The sequence below is a fragment of the Protopterus annectens genome, chromosome 10.part0 (genome assembly GCF_019279795.1).
Source record: "Protopterus annectens isolate FY-2018-M chromosome 10.part0, PAN1.0, whole genome shotgun sequence".
In the NCBI taxonomy this organism is placed as follows: Eukaryota; Metazoa; Chordata; order Ceratodontiformes; family Protopteridae; genus Protopterus; species Protopterus annectens.
Window position 1 is genome coordinate 862,377,978 of NC_056744.1, and position 22,348 is coordinate 862,400,325.

Here is a 22,348-nt window from a genome sequence, read left to right on the forward strand (position 1 = left end):
AGGGCTAAGGCAGCCAGCAAAACAAAGCATATTACTTCTAAATCCTTACCTCAGCCGACTCCGGAGGCACAAATTATGTCCATGGCTGCTGATTTAATTTCCATGATTAGAGGTTCACAGGCCCATCCTGAGAGAGCATCCCAGCCTCCTCCTGATAAAAGGCCCTGGGTTGAACCCTCTGACCCTACTCCTTCAGATGAAGACTCTGAGGGCTCTGTCCACTCTGATAGCCAGGAAGAGCTCTTCCAGACCTATGAGGACTCGGATGCAGAAGATTCCATCCCCTTCGGCCTCCCCTCCTGAGGATATTTCCTTTGGGGAAGTTCTGCACACCATGAGGGAGCATTTCAAGCGGCAAGGACAGGAATATTCTGATTCTAGGAAACGCCTTAGGACTTTCCTTAAGAAGCCTCAGCACAGGCCCTTAGCTATTCCTCCTGTACTTGATGTTTTGGATGATTTGTATTCTGACTCTAGTGCTACCCCTGATTCTCTTCCTCCTGCTCCAGCCAAGCCAGACAGGTATTACAGGGTCCCAGAAACTCATTCCCATTTATTCAGGGCCCATACTGTTGATTTGGAAACTATTTCACAGGGGCCTAAAGGAGTTTCAGCCTCCACCTCAAAAAATCCTTTGCCCTCCAACAGGGAAGCGAGGTCATTAGAGAGATGGGGCAAAAAGGTTTACACATCCACTACCTTATCTATGAGAGCTTTAAATTGCCTTTTTCATATGTTACAATATCAGGATTTTCTCTTAGAAGATTTACAAAAAACATTAGCTTCTCCTGACCCTTTAGACAGGAAGACGTTGCAGGAAGCTGTACATAGCACTCAGCAAGTAAGCAATCACTTCCTGCAGTGTGGATATGATGCACTGGAAGCTTCATGTAGGGCAGCTATGACAGGGACAGTGATTCGTAGACATGCTTGGTTAAAAGATCAACCTTTACCAGATCATGTAAAAGCAAAGCTCCTGGATGCACCTTTGGAAAAGAACAAGCTTTTTGGTACAAAAGCTAAGGATGTGTTAAAGACCATCGAAGAAAAAGCAAAATCAGTTCAGACTGTGAAAGATTTCCTCCAGGTTCAACCCCAATTGGCCTTCAAAAAACTGGTCCTTTCCTAATCCAGAAAAGTTTCAAAGGGGTAAGAACAGACGTGGCCGAGTAAGAGGCCAATACAGAGGCCCTTACAGGGGACGACAATGGCAGCCAGGAATCCAAAGAAGTGATGCAGGGGTTTCACCTGCCCAACAACCACAAACTCAATGACTTTCCTCTTCTACCGCCTACCAGGGAACAACTAGAAGCTCCCTTGGATGGGAAATTATCTCTGTTTGCAGAAAACTGGCACAGACTGACAAAAGACAAATGGATTTTGGACATTATAGACCGAGGGTACGGGTTTCATTTTCATACCTTACCAAGAAAACAAGGCATGCCAAACCTACCACAAAATCAGAGGGCAGAGGCTATCAAGCAAATCACTCTGCTGATTCAAATGAAAGCAATAGAAAGAGTTCCACAACAAGAACAAGACCAGGGGTTTTACTCAAGACTGTTCCTTGTTCCAAGAAAAGAATCTCAATGGAGACCAATACTGGACTTGTCCACATTAAACACCTTTCTCATAGTACCAAAGTTCAAAATGCTGACTCTACAGCAACTCCTTTCCATGCTGGGCAAGGAGTCGTGGCTGATTACTCTGGACCTCAAGGAGGCATACCTGCATGTCCCTATCAGACACAGCTGCAAAAGATACCTCAGATTTCTTGCAGGGCCAGAGCATTATCAATTCTCAGCATTGCCATTTGGCTTATCTACTGCGCCCAGAGTATTTACAAAATGCCTGGCTTCAATGATTGCTCATTGCAGGCTCCAGGGAATACAGATTTACCCGTACCTGGACGACTGCCTCATTCAAGCGGATGACAAATTGATGTTGACAAAAAACCTGGATTATGTCATATGATTACTTCAAGCTCTGGGATACACAGTCAACTTCCAAAAGTCAAGACTGCAGCCATCCCAGCAAATAATCTTCTTAGGAGCCAAACTAGACACAGCCTTTCAGATGGCTTACCTGACAGAAGACAAGCAAGAGAAGTTAACTCATTACTTCAAAGGTTTAGCAAAACTCACCCAGATGACTGCAAGGAGATTCCTACAGGCCCTGGGTTACATGGCATCCTGCATTCTACTGATTCCATTAGCAAAATTACACATGAGAAAGCTTCAATGGTACCTAAAAAGCATTTGGTCTCAACACAGCAACAACTTGGAGACGATCATACCACTCATTCCATGCCTAGAAAAGGAATTCCTATGGTGGGCCTCGGTGAGCCAGGAAAACACAGGTATGTCATTCAAAAAACCACAGATAACACAGACCATGACTACAGACGCCTCAGACCTTGGATGGGGGGGCGCACATGGAAGGCAGGTGTATACAAGGACAATGGTCTCCAAAGGAAACACATCTGCATATAAACCAAAAGGAAATGCTGGCAGTAATGCATGCCATCGAGGCTTTTCAACACCAACTCCAGCAAGGCCATCTAATGATACGGACAGACAACACCACTGTAATGTGGTACATAAACCAGCAGGGGGGCACCCAATCTTATCCCCTTTGCAGACTGACAATGCAGCTTTGGGAGAAATCACTGAGCCTAAACATCCAGTTACAATCCCAGTTTGTTCCAGGAAAAGACAATGTGTTGGCGGACAGCCTAAGCAGGAATTTCACAGATCCACACGAGTGGAGGTTACATCCGAAGGCCTTCAGACAACTCACTTCGACATGGGGCAAGCCAGAAGTGGACCTTTTTGCCTCTAACCCCAACCATCTTCTACCAAAATTTTGCACAAGGACATACCATCCAAAAGCTTGGAAAATAGATGCCCTCTCATTCAACTGGAACTCCCTGGCAATCTATGCATTCCCACCTCTGCCACTGATGACCTCAGTATTACTAAAGATCAAAGCAGAGAAGCCCAAGGGAATCATAATAGCTCCGGATTGGCCAAGACAACACTGGTACCCACTACTACGGAGCATATGTCACACCAGGAGGCGGGCCCTCCCTCAGTGGCCTCTACTTTTGACTCAACACAATTTCGAAACACTGCATCCAAATCTTCAGACACTGCAGCTAACAGCCTGGGAGATCCCATAAATAACTTCAGCTTATCTCTCCAAGGAAGTTCAGCGGATACTAACAGAGGCTCGAAGACCATCCACCAGAAAGGTTTACTTAGCAAAGTGGAAAAGATTCAGCAATTGGAATACCAGCAAGGGACATGATGCATCATTGTTGAACATCCCACTCATCTTGGAATATTTGGCAGATATGTTAAAGAACGGCCTCTCATAATCTTCCATAAAGATACATGCATCTGCTATTTCAGCTAGATACAACACTGATCCTCCTGTTTTCTCTCACCCCTTACTAAGACAATTCCTCAGGGGAATCAAGAACATTAAGCCACCAAGAAAGGCCCCAGTGCCAGCCTGGGACCTCAATTTTGTCTTAGAAAAACTGACCCTACCTCCCTTTGAGCCAGCAGCTTCAGTTGACTTGCAATTTCTCTCATGGAAGACAGCTTTCCTGTTGGCAATTACCTCAGCAAGAAGGGTTTGGAGCTACAGGCCCTAATGGCAATACCACCCTTTATTATTTTCCACAGAGACAGGGTTTCATTAAGGACCAACCCTACTTTTATGCCAAAGGTAGTATCTAGGGTTTCTCTAAATCAAGCCATTCATCTGCCTGCTTTCTTCCCCAATCCTGAGAATAAGGGGGAAAGACTTTTGCATACCTTGGACATTCACAGACAACTTCGATACTACCTGGACAGAACCAAGGCCAGTAGGAAGTCTGAACAACTTTTTGTAGCTTACGCCCCTGCAGTCCAAGGAAAAGCAATTTCAAAACAGACTATTTCTAAATGGATTGGACATTGCATCAGATTCTGTTATTCTTTTCATGGAAAGACTGTTCCAGCCAATGTCAGACCACATTCCACCAGAGCTACAGCCACCTCTACAGCATTCTTAAGAGGGGTGCCTACCAAGGACATTCTAGAAGCTGCAACATGGAGCTCCGTGCATACATTCTCCAAACACTACAATCTCCCTCTATATTCCAGATCCAGAGCAGGCTTTGCTTCGGCAGTCCTGCAGGGTTTGATTGCCACACCATCTCTTTCCTAGAGCATACCTCTTCCCCCAGCTAAGCTATGGTATTCTACCCACATGTTATGACTGCAGTTGCATTCTTGAAGGACATAGTACAGTTTTGTACCTACCATAAATGTAGATGTCCGATAGACATGCAACTGCAGTCGGATTTTCCCTCCCTCCATACCCCTCTATGCCTAGGGTCCACTCCTATCCCTGTTATTCTTAGCTGGGGATATCTGTTATGGTGTATTTGTTTTATTGCTTATTTATTTGTTTGGTTTCCTGTTTTTGTCTTCCAATTTGATTACAGCCTTCCTTGGAGGGCACCTGGCATCTGGGGCAAGAAACACTGAAGAAAATGGCGTCGGCTGATGCTTATGTACTCCAGCCACTCTGACGTCGGAGAGAAATGCGACATCAGCCGACGTCGGACCCAGACTTTGGAATCCGGCCGACCGAGGGCTGCCTCAGGCAGGACAACCCACATGTTATGACTGCAGTTGCATGTCTATCGGACATCTACATTTATGGTAGGTACAAAACTGTACTTTGTGTACATTTACCATAAATGTAGTGTTCGAGTGTATTCACTGTTGCAGTCCTGGTTACCCTCCCTCCAGCCCCCTAACTTCTTTTGGCTATACCTGTACTTTCCTTTACTATGCTTAAAAGCCTTTTTGGTGTATTTGCTTTTTTGTTGGAGGTATATCTTTGTGCTTTTATAGTTAATTGCTTCCCATGGGGGGGGCACCTGACATCTGGGGCAAGAAAAACTGATGTAATGGCGTCTGCTGCATGTTTTATACCCCTGACGACCTGATGTCATGGAAGAAGGGACAGCAACCGACGCAGGACCAAAGTCTTTGTTAATCAGGCCGACTGAGGGCTACCTGCAAGCAGATAACCCAAATGTAATGACTGCAACAGTGAATACACTCGAACATCTACATTTATGGTAAGTGTACACGACTGTACTTTCCATGGCCATGCAGACCAGGCAGGCTAATAGGGTGATAGTTCCCCGGATCAGTGGTGGCTCCCCCTTTGTGGAGTGGGATAACTGTTGCTGTGCGCCATTCAGTGGGCACAAAGCCTGATGTGCGACTATGACTGAACATGGTGCTTAGGTGGGAAGCCGGTTTGTACTGAAGTTCAAGTAAAACGCGACCTGGGATGTTGTCTTGTCTCATGGATGCTGTGTTTTTGGTTTTAGAGAGTGTAGCTTTTACCTGCATAGATGTGATTACAGGGACTCTGCATTCTTCCTGTATAGATATGGGCCCTTTAGGGGTAAAGTTAGCACTGAACCTGTCTGCCAGGATGTTGACAATACCAGTTGGTTCTGTAATTTTTGTGCCGTTGTGCTGTAACTCAGAGCAGATCTGGGTGTTGCCATTAAGATTCTTGACATAGCTATAAAATGCTTTGTGGTTGCCCTTAGGGTAACCAGTTGCTATTATTGTTTCAGTGTAATAGCCAGTTTTCTGTCTTAACAATCACTTGTATTTGGCTGCAGGTAGTGCAGAATTTACCCACAGCTGGTGTGGATTGCTCTACGTAGTATATTTTAGGCAAATTGGAATCCATATGGGGGCTTTACAGTTACATCATTTTACTTCTTCAGTAGCTGTTGTAGTGATATGACATTCAGGATACCCCTGAGTTTTGAACTTGATTATTAAGTCTTCTACGTCTAAATCGAAAAACTTTTCTTTTGCAGTCAAATGTAGTGTTTGAATTACTTGACCTATTTTTTGTTTGTAAAATTATTTTACCAGCTGATCTTGATCAGACAGTTCCTACTGTGGTAATTCCACCTGGGGTCAAGGCACAAATTGTCTAGGGAAGGGCATCATACAGGCAGGTGTAAAGGTACTTTTTGCTCTTTCTCTCTGACACCCTGGCAATGAGAGTATTTGGGGCAATTGTTTTCTTTACAACGATTCTTGCCTTACCTTAATCTACCCAGTAGCGAACCACTCCTGTTTCTGGTGTGTGTGTGTGTGTGTGTGTGTGTGTGTGTGTGTGTCTCTCATTCTGCCAGTGTGGTTGTTTGGTCTGTTGATAGCATTGTGTTGGTATTGGGCTATTATTCATTAATCTTATGTTCCATCTTTAATGTGAAACGTCTAAATTAAATTACTATCTGTTTTTAACTGAAGTTTCATGATATAACAACATTTAAATTATGCAGTTGTACTAATTTATGCAATTTCACTAGCATTAAGCAACAACAGTCGACTGCTAGATTAGTCATTATCTTGGAAAATGGATCATCCATTGTAACTCGGGCCATAACTGGAAAAGTGAGCGAGGATGTGTTTATTGTGAAGACAAATTAATGATAGGCTGGTTATCTTCTACTATTGTAGTGGCCCACCTTTAAGTATAGCAAGCTGCAAGTAGAGCAGTTACAATAGCAATCTAATTAATAGGTGCAGTTTACAATGCTAGTCTTACTTAGCAGTTACCTAACATATCACTTTAAAGTATCATTTTACAATGGATAAAACCTTGGCATTTGCATTTTCTGTCACAGATGTTAGTTTCAAAAAACTTCAAAACTACACAGAAATTTGCAGTAGATTTATGTGTAGGTATAGACTGTTATGTGGCAGAACCGGTCAAATGTTTTAGAATTTTGTCTGTTATTTCATTCTGACAAATACCACGACAGGTATGTACTACTTCTTAAAAGCACTAAATGTTTATTCTTGTAGTCATGCCATGAAAAGATTGTCATATAAATTATAAAGAGAATTGCTAAAGCATGTGTGCAGTGACAGTGTGCTTTGCACATGTTGTGTTGTCTGGGATAAATTCCAAATTTTTAATCAGCTGGCTAGACATTGGAGACATGATATATTGTAAAAAAGTTTATATATGAAACTTCTTGGCATTGTAACTGCTTTTCCCTCTCATTTTCCACAACAGTACTTTCCAGGTGGATATAATCATTGATATAAGACAACTTCAGTCAGACACCATGCTTGTCCAGGATCTAGTGCTTATACTCAAGTGCATGAATTCTGTTAACTGGGTTATCAAGTCACGTGATGTTAAAGGAACTCTGGAAGTGATTGTAAGTAAACAACATTACTATGCACTGCATGCAATAATGTTTGCAACCAGCATATTATGTCAATCATTTAATGTATTATTGGCTTAGAAATTTTGATTTGCATAGTCTGATGTCTGAATTATATGATAAGGTATAATTGTCTCTTGGTTGCTGGAAATGAACCTTTTGTTGTATGATGCATTGACAAGACAACAGGTAAATGTAAGTCACTTATAACCCACACCATGAATATTAACTTCTTCTAAACTATACCATATTTATAAGTCTCTTATAACTCAAAACTCAAGCATAAACCCCTTAAAACCCACACCGCATTGTGCATGGTGATTATATACAGACCTTCCATTTTAAATCTATTATGATTTTGGATTTTATAAATTATGCTTCTTTCCTGCAGTTATTCTTTTTTTTAACCTTTATTAAATTTTCTGTTAAGACATAGACAAAGAAACATTAACAGAAAAGAAACAATGCACATTAACATTTTTTCATTTATATACATCATGCACATCTTTTCTTTCTGACATAACCATTTGCTCACTTAATATTTCTGACACAGTACTCTGTAGGTAATATTTAAACTCTCCCAACTCATTACACTACCAAAACATGCGTTTCCAGTTACCTTGTTCTTCCCCATCACATCTCCAACATTTGCAATCTACCTGAAAACAATTCTTTAAAGTCTGCTTGGGGTATAAAAATACTTATGCAAACACTTCCAAGCAAAGATCCTGAAGCTTCTGGACTTTGTTGTATACATGAGAGCCATACATATACCTCCCATTGTTCTTTTGTAAATTGCTTTTCCAGTCTAACTTTCCAATCTTCTTTAACATCCCCTGATTAATTCTTATAGTTATCATCCAGTGTTTTATATGCCGTACTAATTATCCCTTTTTTACAGCAGCTTATGTTCTAGATTCAACTAAAAACTCGAAGAGAGTAGTTCATTCACTTATGATTACCTATCTCTTTCTATTTGCCTGTACTCTGATATCAATCCCTAATAGGGAAGGCAGTCTCTCTTCTGTAATCCAAATGTCTTCTTGGCCTCATCCCGCTGTATTACCTTTCCCGCTGTAATTATTTCCTCCCAATATCTTGTTTCCTTTGCTAGTGTTCTCGAGTAAATTTGAGCCCCAGTTGCCTTTTTTCTGTACCCCTACTTGCTGTCATCCCTATGGGCAAAGTCTCTTTTCTCCATTCTCATGTTCTTAGAATAGTTTCTGCTACTATATGAATGTAATGTTCTGTATGGTTGTTGTTCTCCTTAAGGATCTGCATCCAAAATTCCACTCTCTCTGTTTCTTGAACTTCCCCCTGCTTCATCATCATCCCTTTCCATTTTGCATTATAACCTTCTGTTTGTGTTATGCATATGAGCTTTAACTGTGTAGTTCTAAATATCCCTTCAAATCAGGTAAGCCTAAACCACCTTGTTCTATTGAAAAGATCAAATTATTCCACTTAACTTTTGCCCTCTACCCCTTCCAGATAAATTCCTTCAACTCTGTATTAATTATTGTCCACAACTTCCCTTTTGATTGATAAAAATATGGCTGACCCGTATATAAAACAAAAAGGACTAAAAGCATTTTCATTCCTTCAGTCTTACTATCAATATCCATAAACAAGAGCTTCCAGTTTCTCACTTTTTGTATTATCTTTTGTTTAGTCCCTCCCAACATACCTTTTGTTGCCATAACAGAAGCCTGTTTAATTATACTCCTAAATGCTTCATCTCTATATGTCCCCATATAAATGTGGACATTGCTGAACCAGTTTGTGTGTAGGTACATAATTTGTGGTTATAGCCCTTGTGTTATCGTCATTAATTTTATATCTCTAAAAGACTTGAAACTGTCTCAAAATGTTCCACAACACTGAGATGTCCTTTTCTGGATTTCATAGGTTCATAGACGCATACTAGGTTAACAAATACTATGGCCCTTAAAAGCCTAGTCATGCAACCCAAATGTGACCCATAGATATGATTTATACTTGACTTATAGAGGGTGAATTATTGACTTCCTCTGTCCATCAGAGACATACGAGCCAGACCAGGGGGTGAATTTCTGATTACCCATTCATAGGTCCAATTTGCTCTTCAATAGGGATAGGGAGGAACTCTGTTTCATGGATGGAGAGCCTGTTCCAGAGAATGTAAGTTCTCCGAAAAACATATCTGTCTCTCCAACATATCCTGTTTATGTTGCAAGCAAAGTTTAGGTCTTTTAATCTAGCAGTTGAAATGCTGTTTGTTTTGTGGATTTGCAAAAGATTCATCAAAGCGGGATCCAGGGATGTCTTGTATGTCAGGCAAAACTCACCTCTCCAAAGTCTGTATGATACCAAGTAAAGAGATGGGGCTTCGAGGCGATCAGCTTAGGATATTATGTGTATTCCCTGTAATCTTTTTATAAGGAGCCTTAATGGACATTCCAATTGCTGTGTGTGTCTAGTCAGGTACATACCGAAAAGCATTATCCTCTATGATGGGCCTGACGAGGGCTGAGTACAGTGGTATGATGACCTCTCTGAACCTATAGATGCTATGCCCTTGCTTATACATTTATCAACACAGAAGGATTTTCTTACTGCCTTGGAGACATGTTTGTTGAAGGCTAAGTTACTATCTTCATGAGTTCCCATATCCCTGAATTGTGAATCAACTTTTAATGATGTTTTATTGATGATGTAGTTACCCAGGGTGGCAGAATTCCCAAAAGGTACTTTAATGCGTTTCTTGTTATTGAGTTTTAAGCCTTGGCTTTGACAGTAAGTGTTTGTCTATATTAGACCTTCCTGAAGGCTATTCTTGTCATGGGAGGATTCAGTCACTGTTCCTAGCTTACAATCATCTGCAAACCAGAGGCCTTTGACATTGGCTTTGACATCTGAGAAGTAGATGCCAAAGAGAAGTGAGCCTAGCACAGAACCCTGAGGGACTCCACTGGTGACTGTCCTCTTTGTGGAGGTGGCCTCACTGATTCTAACCTCCTGAGTCCTATTGGTGAGCCAGCTAGATATCCAGTGTGTTATAAATGGGTTAATACCTAATTCTGTAAGATTGCTGACAATGTCCAAGTGGGGTATTGTATCAATATCAGAGTATAGGCAAAGAGAAAGAAATAAGGTGGTCCTAAATGAAAGATCGGCACTGGTAGAGTTTTTAGTAGAATCTAGAACAGAAGCTGCCATTAAAAAAGGAATATTTAGTAGAGCATATAAAATATTGCATGATAACTATAAGAATCAATCAGAGGAGGTTAGAAAGGATCGGAAAGAGAGATTTGATAAGCAATTCACAAAGAAACAATGGGAGGATAGATGTATGTCAAAATCTAGAAGATTTGGGATTTTTGCTTGGAAATATTTACATTGATATTTTTATACCCCAGAGAATTTTTTCCTCAGGTAGACAGCAAATGTTGGAGGTGTGACAGGGAAGAAATAGGTACTTGGGAACATATTTTCTGGGAGTGGGGTGGGCTGGTGGACTTTAAGGATTTGCTGTGGGGTGCACTGTTGGAGATGCTGGGTGGGCAGATTGGTGTGACGAGGGAGGTGATTTTTCTGAGTTGTGATACAGAATCGGAATTGCCTTAACATGGTAACGCCTTGCTGTCTAAATGTCATGGCTCCAAAAAGCAATGACTAGAAAATGGAAATCAGAATCTAAATGAACTATATTAGAAGTAGTGAATATAGTAACAGAGATAAAGCAACTGGAATTGAGATCTTTGGAAAAGGGTAGGAAGAAACTACATAGGAAAAAATGGGAATTGTTGGAACAATACATACAGGGGAGGAATGATGTTTAAAAGAAGGCAGGACTTAAATGAGCTATGTAATGTTTGACTGAAAATTATGGGGTAGATTATAAGTGATGTATAATGTTTGCAACTGGGAGTGTGTCATTATGTTTTCTGATGTAAAATGCTTGCAACTAGGATTGTGTTGGTGTGGTTTGTTTTAATTTATGTAAATGCATGATTGCTTATGTCGTAAGGGATATTTTAATAAAGATGTTTCTTGTTTAAAAAAAGGGGTCAGGAATTGTATAATTTATGTAATTTTGTTTAGGTTATATGATACTTTATTTATTTATTTATTTATTTATTTATTTATGATATATAGCAATATATGTGAAGTTTAATATTTGTTAATGTTAATTTGTTAATACAGTTTGATTACTTTTGTATAAAATTAAATTTGCCTATGTCACGAGTGATAATTCAGTAAAGGTATTTAAAAATAATATGTCTTAGCCAGATCTAGGTAGGCAGTATGCACATTGCTCCCCTCATCCATTGCCTTAGTGACCTTTTCAAGGAAGTCCATCTGATTCAGTTTGCATGACTTTCCAATGACAAAACCAGATTGGAATTGATCCAGTGTCTGGTGGACTCCTATGTCCTTGTTGATCATTTCCATGACATTTTTTTCCATGGGTTTGCAAATAAGACTAGTCAGACTAATGGGTCTGTAGTTTCCAGGATCTGATGAAGATCTTCCCTTATGAAGGGGGATGACCGTCACAGTCCTCCATTCACATGGCACAAAGCCAGTTTTAAGACTGCAGTTAAATAATAACTCCAGGGGTCCTGATAACTTGTATTTTAGAGTATTCAGGTGGCATCATGGGATGTTATCGGGGCCAACTGAAGCCGTGTTCTATGGCTTTGAGTGCAGCCAGTACATGCTCCCTAGTTATAGTCGGAGGGATTATGTTTGAGGGTATTATTGGGGGATGATTTGGGGTGAGAGTGGGTAAAGTTGGAACTAAATTTGCCCGCTTAACAGGTTCATTGTATCTCCAAGCTCAGTGAATGTGGAACCATTAACCACAACTTCAGCACATTGTTTTGTGATGCCTTTGGAGTTTCTGACCTAGCTCTAGAGGGCCTTTTGGTTATCTTTCACCTGGAAAATATCTTACCCTCAAAGTTGGCTTTGTTTGACCTAATTAGCCCTCTTATTTGCCAATTTACTTTGAGAGACTTTTTATCTTTATGGGAATTACCCTTCCTGATTTTTGCCATAATGTTTTTCCTTTTATTGTCTATCCTGTTTAATTTGGGATGTCACCAGGTCAGTTTCTTTCTGGGGATAGTTCTGGGCTTACATCTAGTAGGTACAGCAGCCTCTATGTAGCCATTGTCATGGTTGTGCAGCGTTTTTGAGAGAAATTCATCTTAGGCTAGTGTGTTATTGGGGTTTGGAGAGGGATTGAATTTTTGACAAACCATCACTTAATAATAGGTAATTTGCATTGGAATAGTGCCTAACTATTACTGGTTTTAATGGAATTATGGAGTTGATTTTGATTTTGAAGTTGACATCTTTATGGTTGGAACTTACTAGGAGGACAAGACATTGTGGGGGTGCAGTGTTCTCCCATATTTGCAAAGGATGAGGTCCAGTATCTTAGAGGCTCTAGTGGGGGTATTCACTAGTTGGTCAAGGTTGTTTGTATTTATGAAGTCCAGGAATCTGTCTGCTTGTAGATTTGAGCCTGTGTAGGTTCCCAACCTATTGAGGGGTTATTAAAGTTTCCCATGAATAGGATGTTAGGTTGGATGGTGAGTGTCCCCAGTAGGTCCAAGTATGCATTTTGAGCTTCTTGGGACATGGAGGGTGACCTACAGCTGGTTAGGATATGGTATGGGATTTTATCTATGGTGATCTGCTTGTGGAGCAACAACAGCATGCCATCCTTTTTGACAAACCTAGTGGTATGCTTGTTATTGATGTAGTCCTTGTCTTTGCAGCTACTGGTCTAAAAATGTGGAAGGCACTGAAAACTTTCACTGCAGGGGTACTTCCTATGACCTTAAACCATGTCTTGGTAACTACACAGATATTTCTCAATTGTGAGTAGAGCTTGGAGGGAGTGTAGTTTTTTAGTTAGGCTCTTGACATTGAGCAGTGACACCTTGAGGTTCCTTTGAGTTGATTTTGCTGTGTTGGTAGGTTTGTCATTTTGGCATTACCTAAAAAAAGCACTATGGAGAGGACAAAGCCTTAGCCAGTATTTGAATGCCTAGAGGGCAAAGCAGTGTGGTCTGTTGACCATGTCCTCTCAAGCTGACAAATATTGCATCCCCTTAGAATGACTCCAGATAGATGTCCAGTTGTTGAAATCAATAGTTGTTTTACTTTTATTGTGGCTTCATTCTCAGTAATGGTAATATGTTGCTCATTCATTCTGACAAAATCCCTTTTCTAAAGGGAATAAAGCGCTCAATCTGATTTTGTGGATCTATTTGTAATAAATTGGGACAATTTTGTGTATCTGGCTGCAGCAGTGTATTTTTTATTATTTTTTTAATATGCTGCTCATTACCAGGCTCATGCCAGCCTGAGGCACATAGTCTGAAATCTCCATAATGTCTCTCTTCATATAATCCAGGGAGGTACATCTCAGGATATTTACACCTACATGGACTATGATGGAATGCTACTGGTACCTGTGGCCTAATGACTTCAATGCATGCATGATTTGGTGGATCCTGGCTCCAGATAGGCAAGTAACAGTTATCTTCTCCTTGTTCAGCCTCATCAGAGGATCATTAGTATATCTTACAATGGAGTTCCCTATGATGAGAGTCTGGGGAAGTGTGTTTGCTTGCCTTAGGGACTTAGTGTTTTGGGTTTCACTGAGAGTGACGGTATGTGTGTGGTGGTGTTTGTTGTCTTTGGGCTTACTGAGGCATACCTTTGACAACAGGTGGTCTAGATGATCTTTGTTGTTTAGGAAGATTGATTTTAAGTACCTCAGCATATTTTAGTCTGTGTGTGTTTTGTGTACTATGTGAGGTGGGTGTTGTGTATGTGTGAGATGCAAAATAGTGTTATCTGCAAATAAAGCCAACTATTCTTAATTACTATACTTGTTATATCCTTGACTTTCTGAGTCCCTTATTTTCTTTGCCAGTGGCTCTAAATATAAAACAAATGACAGAGAGGAAAGAGGACATCTTTGCATGGTTCCTCCTTTCAAACACAAGTTATCAGAAAGGAGCCCCCCCCCCCCACATTAATTATTGCCAATGATCATCATATATCCTCCTAATTAATTATTATTGTGTCAGGGAATGCTGATGCTTGTATTGCCCTGCTCATAAAATCCCAGCTTACTCTTTCGAATTCTTTTTCTGCATTAAGACCCACCAAGAGCAGTGGTGTTTTCTTACATTCTGCTTTCCTTTGGATTGTCCTTGTTCTATTAATGTCAAATGTTTGCCTCCACAAGACCACCTTAATCCATGTCTAGCAATTTTGGCAACATCTTTGCCATTCTTTTAGGTAGTATAATAGACATAAACACTTTATAACCATGGTTTAAAATTGAAATGGTTCTGTATTTAGCTGGTTCTGAAGGTCTTTACTGTCTTTACAACCACCATTTTCTTTCTTTCTTCTAAGATATTGGTGTGTCTCCTCCTTTTAAAATACTGTTAAACAAAATCTTCCAGATCTTTATCACTTTCTTCCCTGCTAACATCCAGACTCCCACAGGAATGCCATCTATTCCTGGAGACGTCGCTCCAGATTGATTATACATCACCATTTTTATCTCATCTCTTCCTTTATTAACTGTTACTTGTTGAACCTCATCTGTCTCTAACCTTGGCATAATTAAATCTTCCATAAATATTTCATTTTGTGTTCTTTCTTGAGTTCCACATTTCTCTGCTTTGTACAAATTTGTATAAAGTTTCCAGAATACCTCCACTGCATCTATAGGTTCTCTGATTATTTTTCTTTTTATAGGCTCCCTGAATTTGGTGACAACTTTTCTACATTCTGTTGCCAGAGTAAATGTGCTAAAGTTTTTGTTTTCTGGAGATATCAAAAAAATAGTTTCTTAACAGTAATCTCTGTAAACTCATGTAAATTATCCACACACTCCTTTATTTTCTCTTTAGCAGTCTGCATTTGGTGGTGCAGCGGTTAGCATTGTCGCCTCACACCAAGAGGTTCTGCGGTTCGATCCTCGGCTGGGGTGCCTTCTGTGTGGAGTCTGCATGTCCTCCCTGTGGTTGCAAGGGTTTCCTCCCACATCCCAAAGACATGGTGTAGGTGGATTGGACACTCTAAATTGGCCCTAGGCGTGAGTGCATGCGTGTGTGTGTGTGCCTTCTGTGGAAGGTTGGGTGCCGGGCTGGCAACTCGACACTGTAAAAACTCCACTGCCAATCATTAATGGACAGGTGATCCGCTGTGTCAACCCCTAACTGGGAAAAGCCAAAAGAAAAAGAAGTCTGCATTTGTGCCTCTTGTTCTGTGATATTCCCCTTATAATGCAGTACTTTAACCTTTGTTAGCCCCTCTAAATAATTCCTATTACTTCTTAACCATGTCTCTTTCTCATTTATTTCTACCCTATTCTTAAGCTCCATTTTCATGTTATCCCGCTCACTAACTATAACTTCTGAAGATATTTCTATCTTCCCCAGTAACTCTTGAATAATTTCCGCTATCCATTCCTTTAATTTCCTTTCTTTTTAATAAGTAGGTGGGAAAGTGCTAGTGTCTCATTTTTACTTCATTACCTTTGCATTTTTATCTTAGTTTTTACTGGTGCTTGATCTGAAACAGTTATTGTATGTGTGTCAAAACTTTCAATTAAATGCACGTTACTGCAAAATATAAGTTGTGTCTAGTCTAGCCCAATTATTTTATATTTGGGGAGTAATATGTACATTTTTTACGAGTTCTTACTACTGAATTCACATCTTCCATAACAAATATTTTCATAAATTTCTTCAGAAATCTACCCTTGTTTGTTTTTATTTTCCCTTCTGCGATCCCAGTATCCTTATTGCCATTCAAATTACAGTTCCCTCCTGTAAGTACTATTCCTTGCTGAAAGTAGATTATTTCTCCCAAAATGTTCTTAAACTCCGTAATAGCAGTTTTTAGTGGAGTATCAATACATGCCAGCATAATCCTTTTCCCTTGTTAATAGTCCCTTACTACCTCAAAGTCAACAGTTTCTTTTTTCCCTCTTTTTATCACAATTGGAGTTCCTCTAGCAATTATTATAAATTACTGATATTCTGATGAAACTCCATTCCAAGATCCTTTCTTTATCAAATTCACATAGTCATTCCTTTCCAAATGTGTCTCCTGCAGAATTACTATTTGTACTCTGCATTTCTTAATGCAATTAAATACTCTTTCTTTTCTGTCTGTACCTGTAAGGCCATTTTCATTTCAGGATAATATAGTGTTATATGCATACCCAGTTTGGCATGCTTATCTTTTATACAGTTTCCCCTATTTACATGCAACAAACACACAAAACTATGTAAATTTTCAGAACTTTAATGCTCCAGATAGGAATAAGTGCCCCAAGTCGACAGGTGCACCCATAGGCACTACCTAACTTAAGATTACCCATGCTAAAGTGCATGCTAGATCCTGTGTTCCCACTTTCATTGATTGCTGTCTGTTCTTTTCCAATATGTGAAAAGCAGCTTGCATAGAATTCTTAAACTTTACATATAACTTTAGTAGGGAACAAATGAACTTTTTAAATATGACACTTGGTATACAGAATTGTCGCTTTACATCAAATATATTTAGGAAACCAATTTTTATTAACAGCTATCTCTATCAAAGAGATTCTCAAAGGTCAATTTATAAGGCTGTCACGTATGGTATCTAATGATGTTCTCTATACTTTGGAGGGCAAATAATGGAGGGTATGTTCCTGGATAGCGGTTATCCAAAGAGTATCCTGTTAGATATTAGCTGGGAAATTTGTAAGACTAGGCATTTCAGAAATAAACCTTTGCTAGAGAGTCGTTTAACATTTGATGATGTAATGATTAAAAATGGTGACAAATGTCTTATAAATACCAATATTAATAATAATAATGAGTATTTAACTAGGGCTGTGGTGGTTTCTTATAGTAAAGAATGTAAGATGGTCATGGATGTTATAAGTTGAAACTGGGCTATTTTAAGTTAAATATGTTTATTTATCAGATTTTAGGTAATAGCCCTTGCTTTGTTACCAAAATGCCCCCGGCATTAAACAAAAACTCAAAAGTCCAAAAGTAGAAAATAAAAATGGGTATGGTACCCAAATGGGAACCAGGAACTGTGGCAGCTGTAACCAGTATAGATATGTATTAGTAAATGAAAAGCTAGAACTTAATATCACCTAGAATAAACCCATTATATTAAGTTATGGTACTTGTAAGAGTAAGGAATTGGCATACATAGCCACATGTACCACTTGCTCAAGTTTTATGTGAGAATAATCTGAAAAAAAAAATTAAAATGTATATACAGACACTGTTACGATGTTATTAAAGAAAACTACAACAATGCTGTCTGAAAACATTCTTTATTATTTGAGAGTTTTCTGGGATTTAAATTTGGTATCTTGGAGTTGGTTCACTTGATCCTAAGGGATGAAGCATGGGAAGACACTGTTGAGTACAAGGAACTATTGTAGCAATTAGGACTGAAAGTGATAACTCCTCCAGGTCTTAATGGTAGTCTTATCTGTCATGCTATTGTAAAAATTAAGAGCAGCAAACATATAAAATGTTTACATTTAAAATATTAAGCAGTGACATAGTTCGTTGTTTTAGGTTTAATATGTTTTAATGTGTTAAGTTTTAAATGTGACTAATTTTATCTTTTTTGCTGATTTCTCTTTTAAATTTGTTAATTTCTAAACATGTGACTTAATTTACATAATTAAGTGTATTAAATGATGTGGTACCTGAGGTATTTTTGTTGTGATGAAATCCATTGTATTAATTAGGATAAAAGCGATAACTTGATTAGTGTTCTGGTGGCTGTTTATTTGCAGGGACTATTTTGAGGTCCTTTTGTGCATTTTTTTGTGGTTATCTGGTGGAGGTGTTTTGTGCATGTTTGAAGCTTGTGCTTTTTGGATTAAAAGTTACAGTCAGTCCTATCTGATTACACAGTAAAATAGCTGCATCCAGACCTGCATTACACCCAAAACTTCCCATACATCCAGAAATGTTTCTCAGTATAATGTAGTGGACCTGTTCTGGTTGTGTGCTGCATGTGTAGTCCACAGATTCCACATTTCCGAATAGCAAATCTTCTTTATACTTGTCCAAATGTGTGCCATCCTGCTGCTGCAACTGCTGCTGTGCATGTGATCTGTAATGTGTGACTGCATTTAAACCCAGAAGATCCTTACTGAGGCACAATGACTGTGAGTGAGACTACTGCAGTAGCCCCTGTGGCTCCAAGCATACTGGGAACAATGCATGGGCATGTGTGATCAAAGCAGGATACTGATGGTTTCTTATATTTGCTTGAAAGAGGCTAACAGAAATTGTTACTGGAGATGCAGACAAAAATTGAAAGGTCAGTGTAAATGTCCTGTTGATATGTATACCACACCAACATATGCCTGATCCTGCAATTGTGAAGAGAGATGTTCTGGTGGAGAATGTCTTGTGCGGGACATGGCTTTCTATACAGTACCGTTGCTTGACAGAGATTACAGCCCTGGCTGACCCTTCAGAAGATGTTGCTGTGGCTCTGTTATCAAAGAAGGTCGTATGCCAGATGGTGCTTAGGATTAGGAATAAGTAGTTAAAAGGACAGCTGTCCTGTCTATTATCCATCAACATCAAGCCTGAGAAATGGCTATTGCATTCTGGAGAGTTTATCTTTATTTTTTAGATGTGAAGGAAAAAGTGTACTATTACTACTAGTGTTCCCTACTGTGAAGAGTGTACGGGTTTTATCTGTCTGTGACTGCTGGATTGTTGATGGCATGTTTCTGCTCAAGAGTGAGCTTTTATACAAACTATACTCAATACATGGCTCTGTGACTCTCCAAGGGTTTAGATTAAGATTTTTCTTTTTATTACATATGTAATATAAGCTAGTACTGCCAAAGCATACATCTGTATGTGGCAGGGTGTATATGAGTTGTTCTATGAATTTTCAGTATTGTGCTGCACCTTCCTTCATTCCCTGTAGCTTTGAGTCTGGAGTCATTAAAAATCTTAAGTAGAACTTTCCAGCAACTACTGTGAAAGGCTGTTTTTCTTTTCCTTTCAGAAAAACATTTGGAGAAGAGTATTGAGGTTTGAGCTGGCACCTTTTTTTGATGAGGATACTATGTTTAATCTATTAGTAACCCCAATTACTAGCTGTGACGTTCTTACCCACTGCAAGAAATTGTGGTAGTACTTTACAAGTTGTGGTCACATTTGCCTGATGCAGCTGCAGTTTCATTCTTGTTTTTATCAATTTTATGTAATTGGTGATCTCAGAAAATTTACAGCTAGGTCTTAAAAGTGCCTTGCTTGCCACTCATATTTCCTTGAGACTTTTGGAGCATTTGCATGCTGAGGGTCAGCCCATGAAGCAAAACCTTGAAGAAGGCAGGAATCAGGTTTTGCAATGTTTGTTCATCTACCTTCTGCTGGATCTGTGTATATTGGTGGCTGACTTGTGAAAGAACTTGATTGGGTGGACCATATGGGTGTTTTTACATCTGCAGGAGAATATTTTCTCCACTGAAGAAGCAGCTATAAGCACAGGAACTCGCTGGGCATCATGTTGCAGATAATAAATAAAAGTATACCATTTACAATTCTTGTGTGGCCTTTCTCTAAATTTGTCTGTGATTTGCTTTTTTCATTATCTGGATTATAGGTGTATGATTACAGGTGTATGATTGCAATGATTTTTGACAAAATGATCTCAAAGATGTACATGCTTGATCACTTTGCATGTGCAATATTTATTTTCAGTATATTGGTCTATGACAAATCGTTCATTTATTTATAGGTTCATAGGTAAGGCATTAAGCTAGCTAGCCTTGTGGGCCATTTTAACCTTAACCAGTTTCCCTTTTTTGTGGTCAGAATAGCCTATCCCATTTGATTATATATTGGCCTTACCCATCCCATTGTCGATAATTATATATTATCCTTAATGAGAATAGCTGGGATCATACCATAGGTTATTTGAGGGGACCCATGCATGAGATAAAGCATTTAGAGATGATGTGTATCAGATGTTCGACACTATCACTACTGAATCAGGCAATGTAAACTAAATCATACCAAGGCCTACAATGTTGAATTCTTGAAACAGCATAAACCACCAAATCCCGAAAGTCCATACTGGTCTGGCCCCAGGAACAAGTGCTAATATGAGTCCTGAAGAGGGCAAGTTCGGTAGCTCAGTTTATCAGGTGTTCCACATTGTAGGCTTCAGTGTACTTTAGTCAACTTTGCCTGATTTGCTAGAGGCAGTCTCAAATATCTAACAATCAGCCATTTATATAGATATAGATAGTTTGTATATTTTAATTAGCATTTATTTTTATATTTTATTTATTTAGCTTTTTAGATAACCTTTATATATTTTACATATTATATAGTTATATATGTAAATGTATGTTGGCTCTGTCATAACTAGCTTTCTGTTCAAGAATATCCCCTGCACTACCCTTACTTATGTATTCTAACCCTAACGGCAACAATAATAATAATAAATAATAATAATAATGGCAACTCTAACACTAGGAATATAGCTTGGTTTTCACATTATTTCAATGCTTGCATGTCTACATTTGGTTTTGTGGGATATTTTTTTTTCAGTGTTTTTGTGCTGGGTAGATGCAGTTAGTTGTTTGCTACGCACTTATCTAAATAAATCTCAGTCTACCCATTTTAAGGACTCTTATCAGTAAAGAACTGGAAAATACCATCAGGAAAGTCAAAGCTAGCAAAAGCTGAAAATAGCAGCTAAAACTACAGATAATTACAAACCCTTCTTTAACTGCATTAGAGATTTTAAAAACAACCAGAAGTGCTCTGAGTTAATTCATAATGACATTGCCTATGCAAACCTTAAAGATATTGCTAATAAATTTAGTGCTAACTTCTCATCAGCTACAGTTATTGAGGTTTCACAGATCCTTGAATCCGTGCCACATCCAGTGATTGCCATGAGGGAAGTCTTAACTTCTCTTTCCAAGGCAAAAATACACATCAGTGGACCATGACAGTGTACCATAAATACAAATCCTGCCATACACATCCTGAGTCTCTCCTAAGCATTATTAACTTAAGCTTCTCCACAGGCAATGTTCCTGAAACTTTCAAAATGGTCATTATGATGCCCTTACACAAGAGTGCCCTGCTTCAAACCCCAGTAACTATAGCTCCATCAACCTAGCAAGCCTAATATGTAAGGCTGTAGAACACATAATAGGTCACTTCTTTAATACTGGCATTAAAAATCATATTAACCTGGTGCCATATCATTTTGAATTTGTCAAGCATATGTCATACCTTTTGCATCTAAAATAAAATAACCATATGCCCAGGCAGCGAACGATAAGAGAGGAACTTTAATAGGATAAGCACTTTCATCTATTGCCATGCTTTTAGACTTCAGAACCATTTTAAAAAGATGTTTAAACTACAAAATAATTTAAAAAGACAAATACACACCACCTAAAAACAAGCCAGTCAAAATCACTGTAGCCAAAAATGAACTACTGAGGTAGTTAAATTAATAAAACAGTAAGTTTATGTACTTAATAAATAGAGTTAGTACTGAATGTAGCACAACAAAAACAAACATTAAACAGTTTAAAATAACAATTGATAAATATTATAACGTAATGGCTCTACACTTCTGTTCGCTAGTAACAGATATACCTTTAAGTCAGGTGGGTTGGTGGCATCAATACACATCTGCCATATTATTTCTCTATATAATTGATTCTGCCAATCACCTGTGTATAAATCTGACTGTACTTTTTCCAGTACAGAACATTTGAACATCTGAAAGCTAGTGCAAACTGTTGCATGCCTTGCAAGGGCACATTTATCGTCCTTTTTACTAATGATGTACAGATTGCTGGTATATTCTTATATTCAAACAGTTATTAGTCTTACCCACATAAAAAGTGGGACATGTACAGCACCTAGCTAGGTAGACAACCCTCTCTGTTGTACATAAGTGTCTATCTTTAATCACCCATTTGTTAATTTTATTAATCAAATCACCCTCCATTTCTGTATCTATGTAAGA

General features: G+C 38.9%; 1 protein-coding gene across 1 annotated transcript in view; it reads left to right on the forward strand.

Annotated features, from left to right (window-relative positions):
- TGFBR3 (transforming growth factor beta receptor 3) overlaps positions 1 to 22,348 on the forward strand; it is a 2,354,992-nt gene that overhangs the window by 1,499,024 nt on the left and 833,620 nt on the right. The window contains exon 7 of the mRNA XM_044085660.1: positions 7,123 to 7,270. Within this exon, the coding sequence (XP_043941595.1) occupies positions 7,123 to 7,270 (148 nt within the window). The remainder of the gene's footprint in view (positions 1 to 7,122; positions 7,271 to 22,348) is intronic.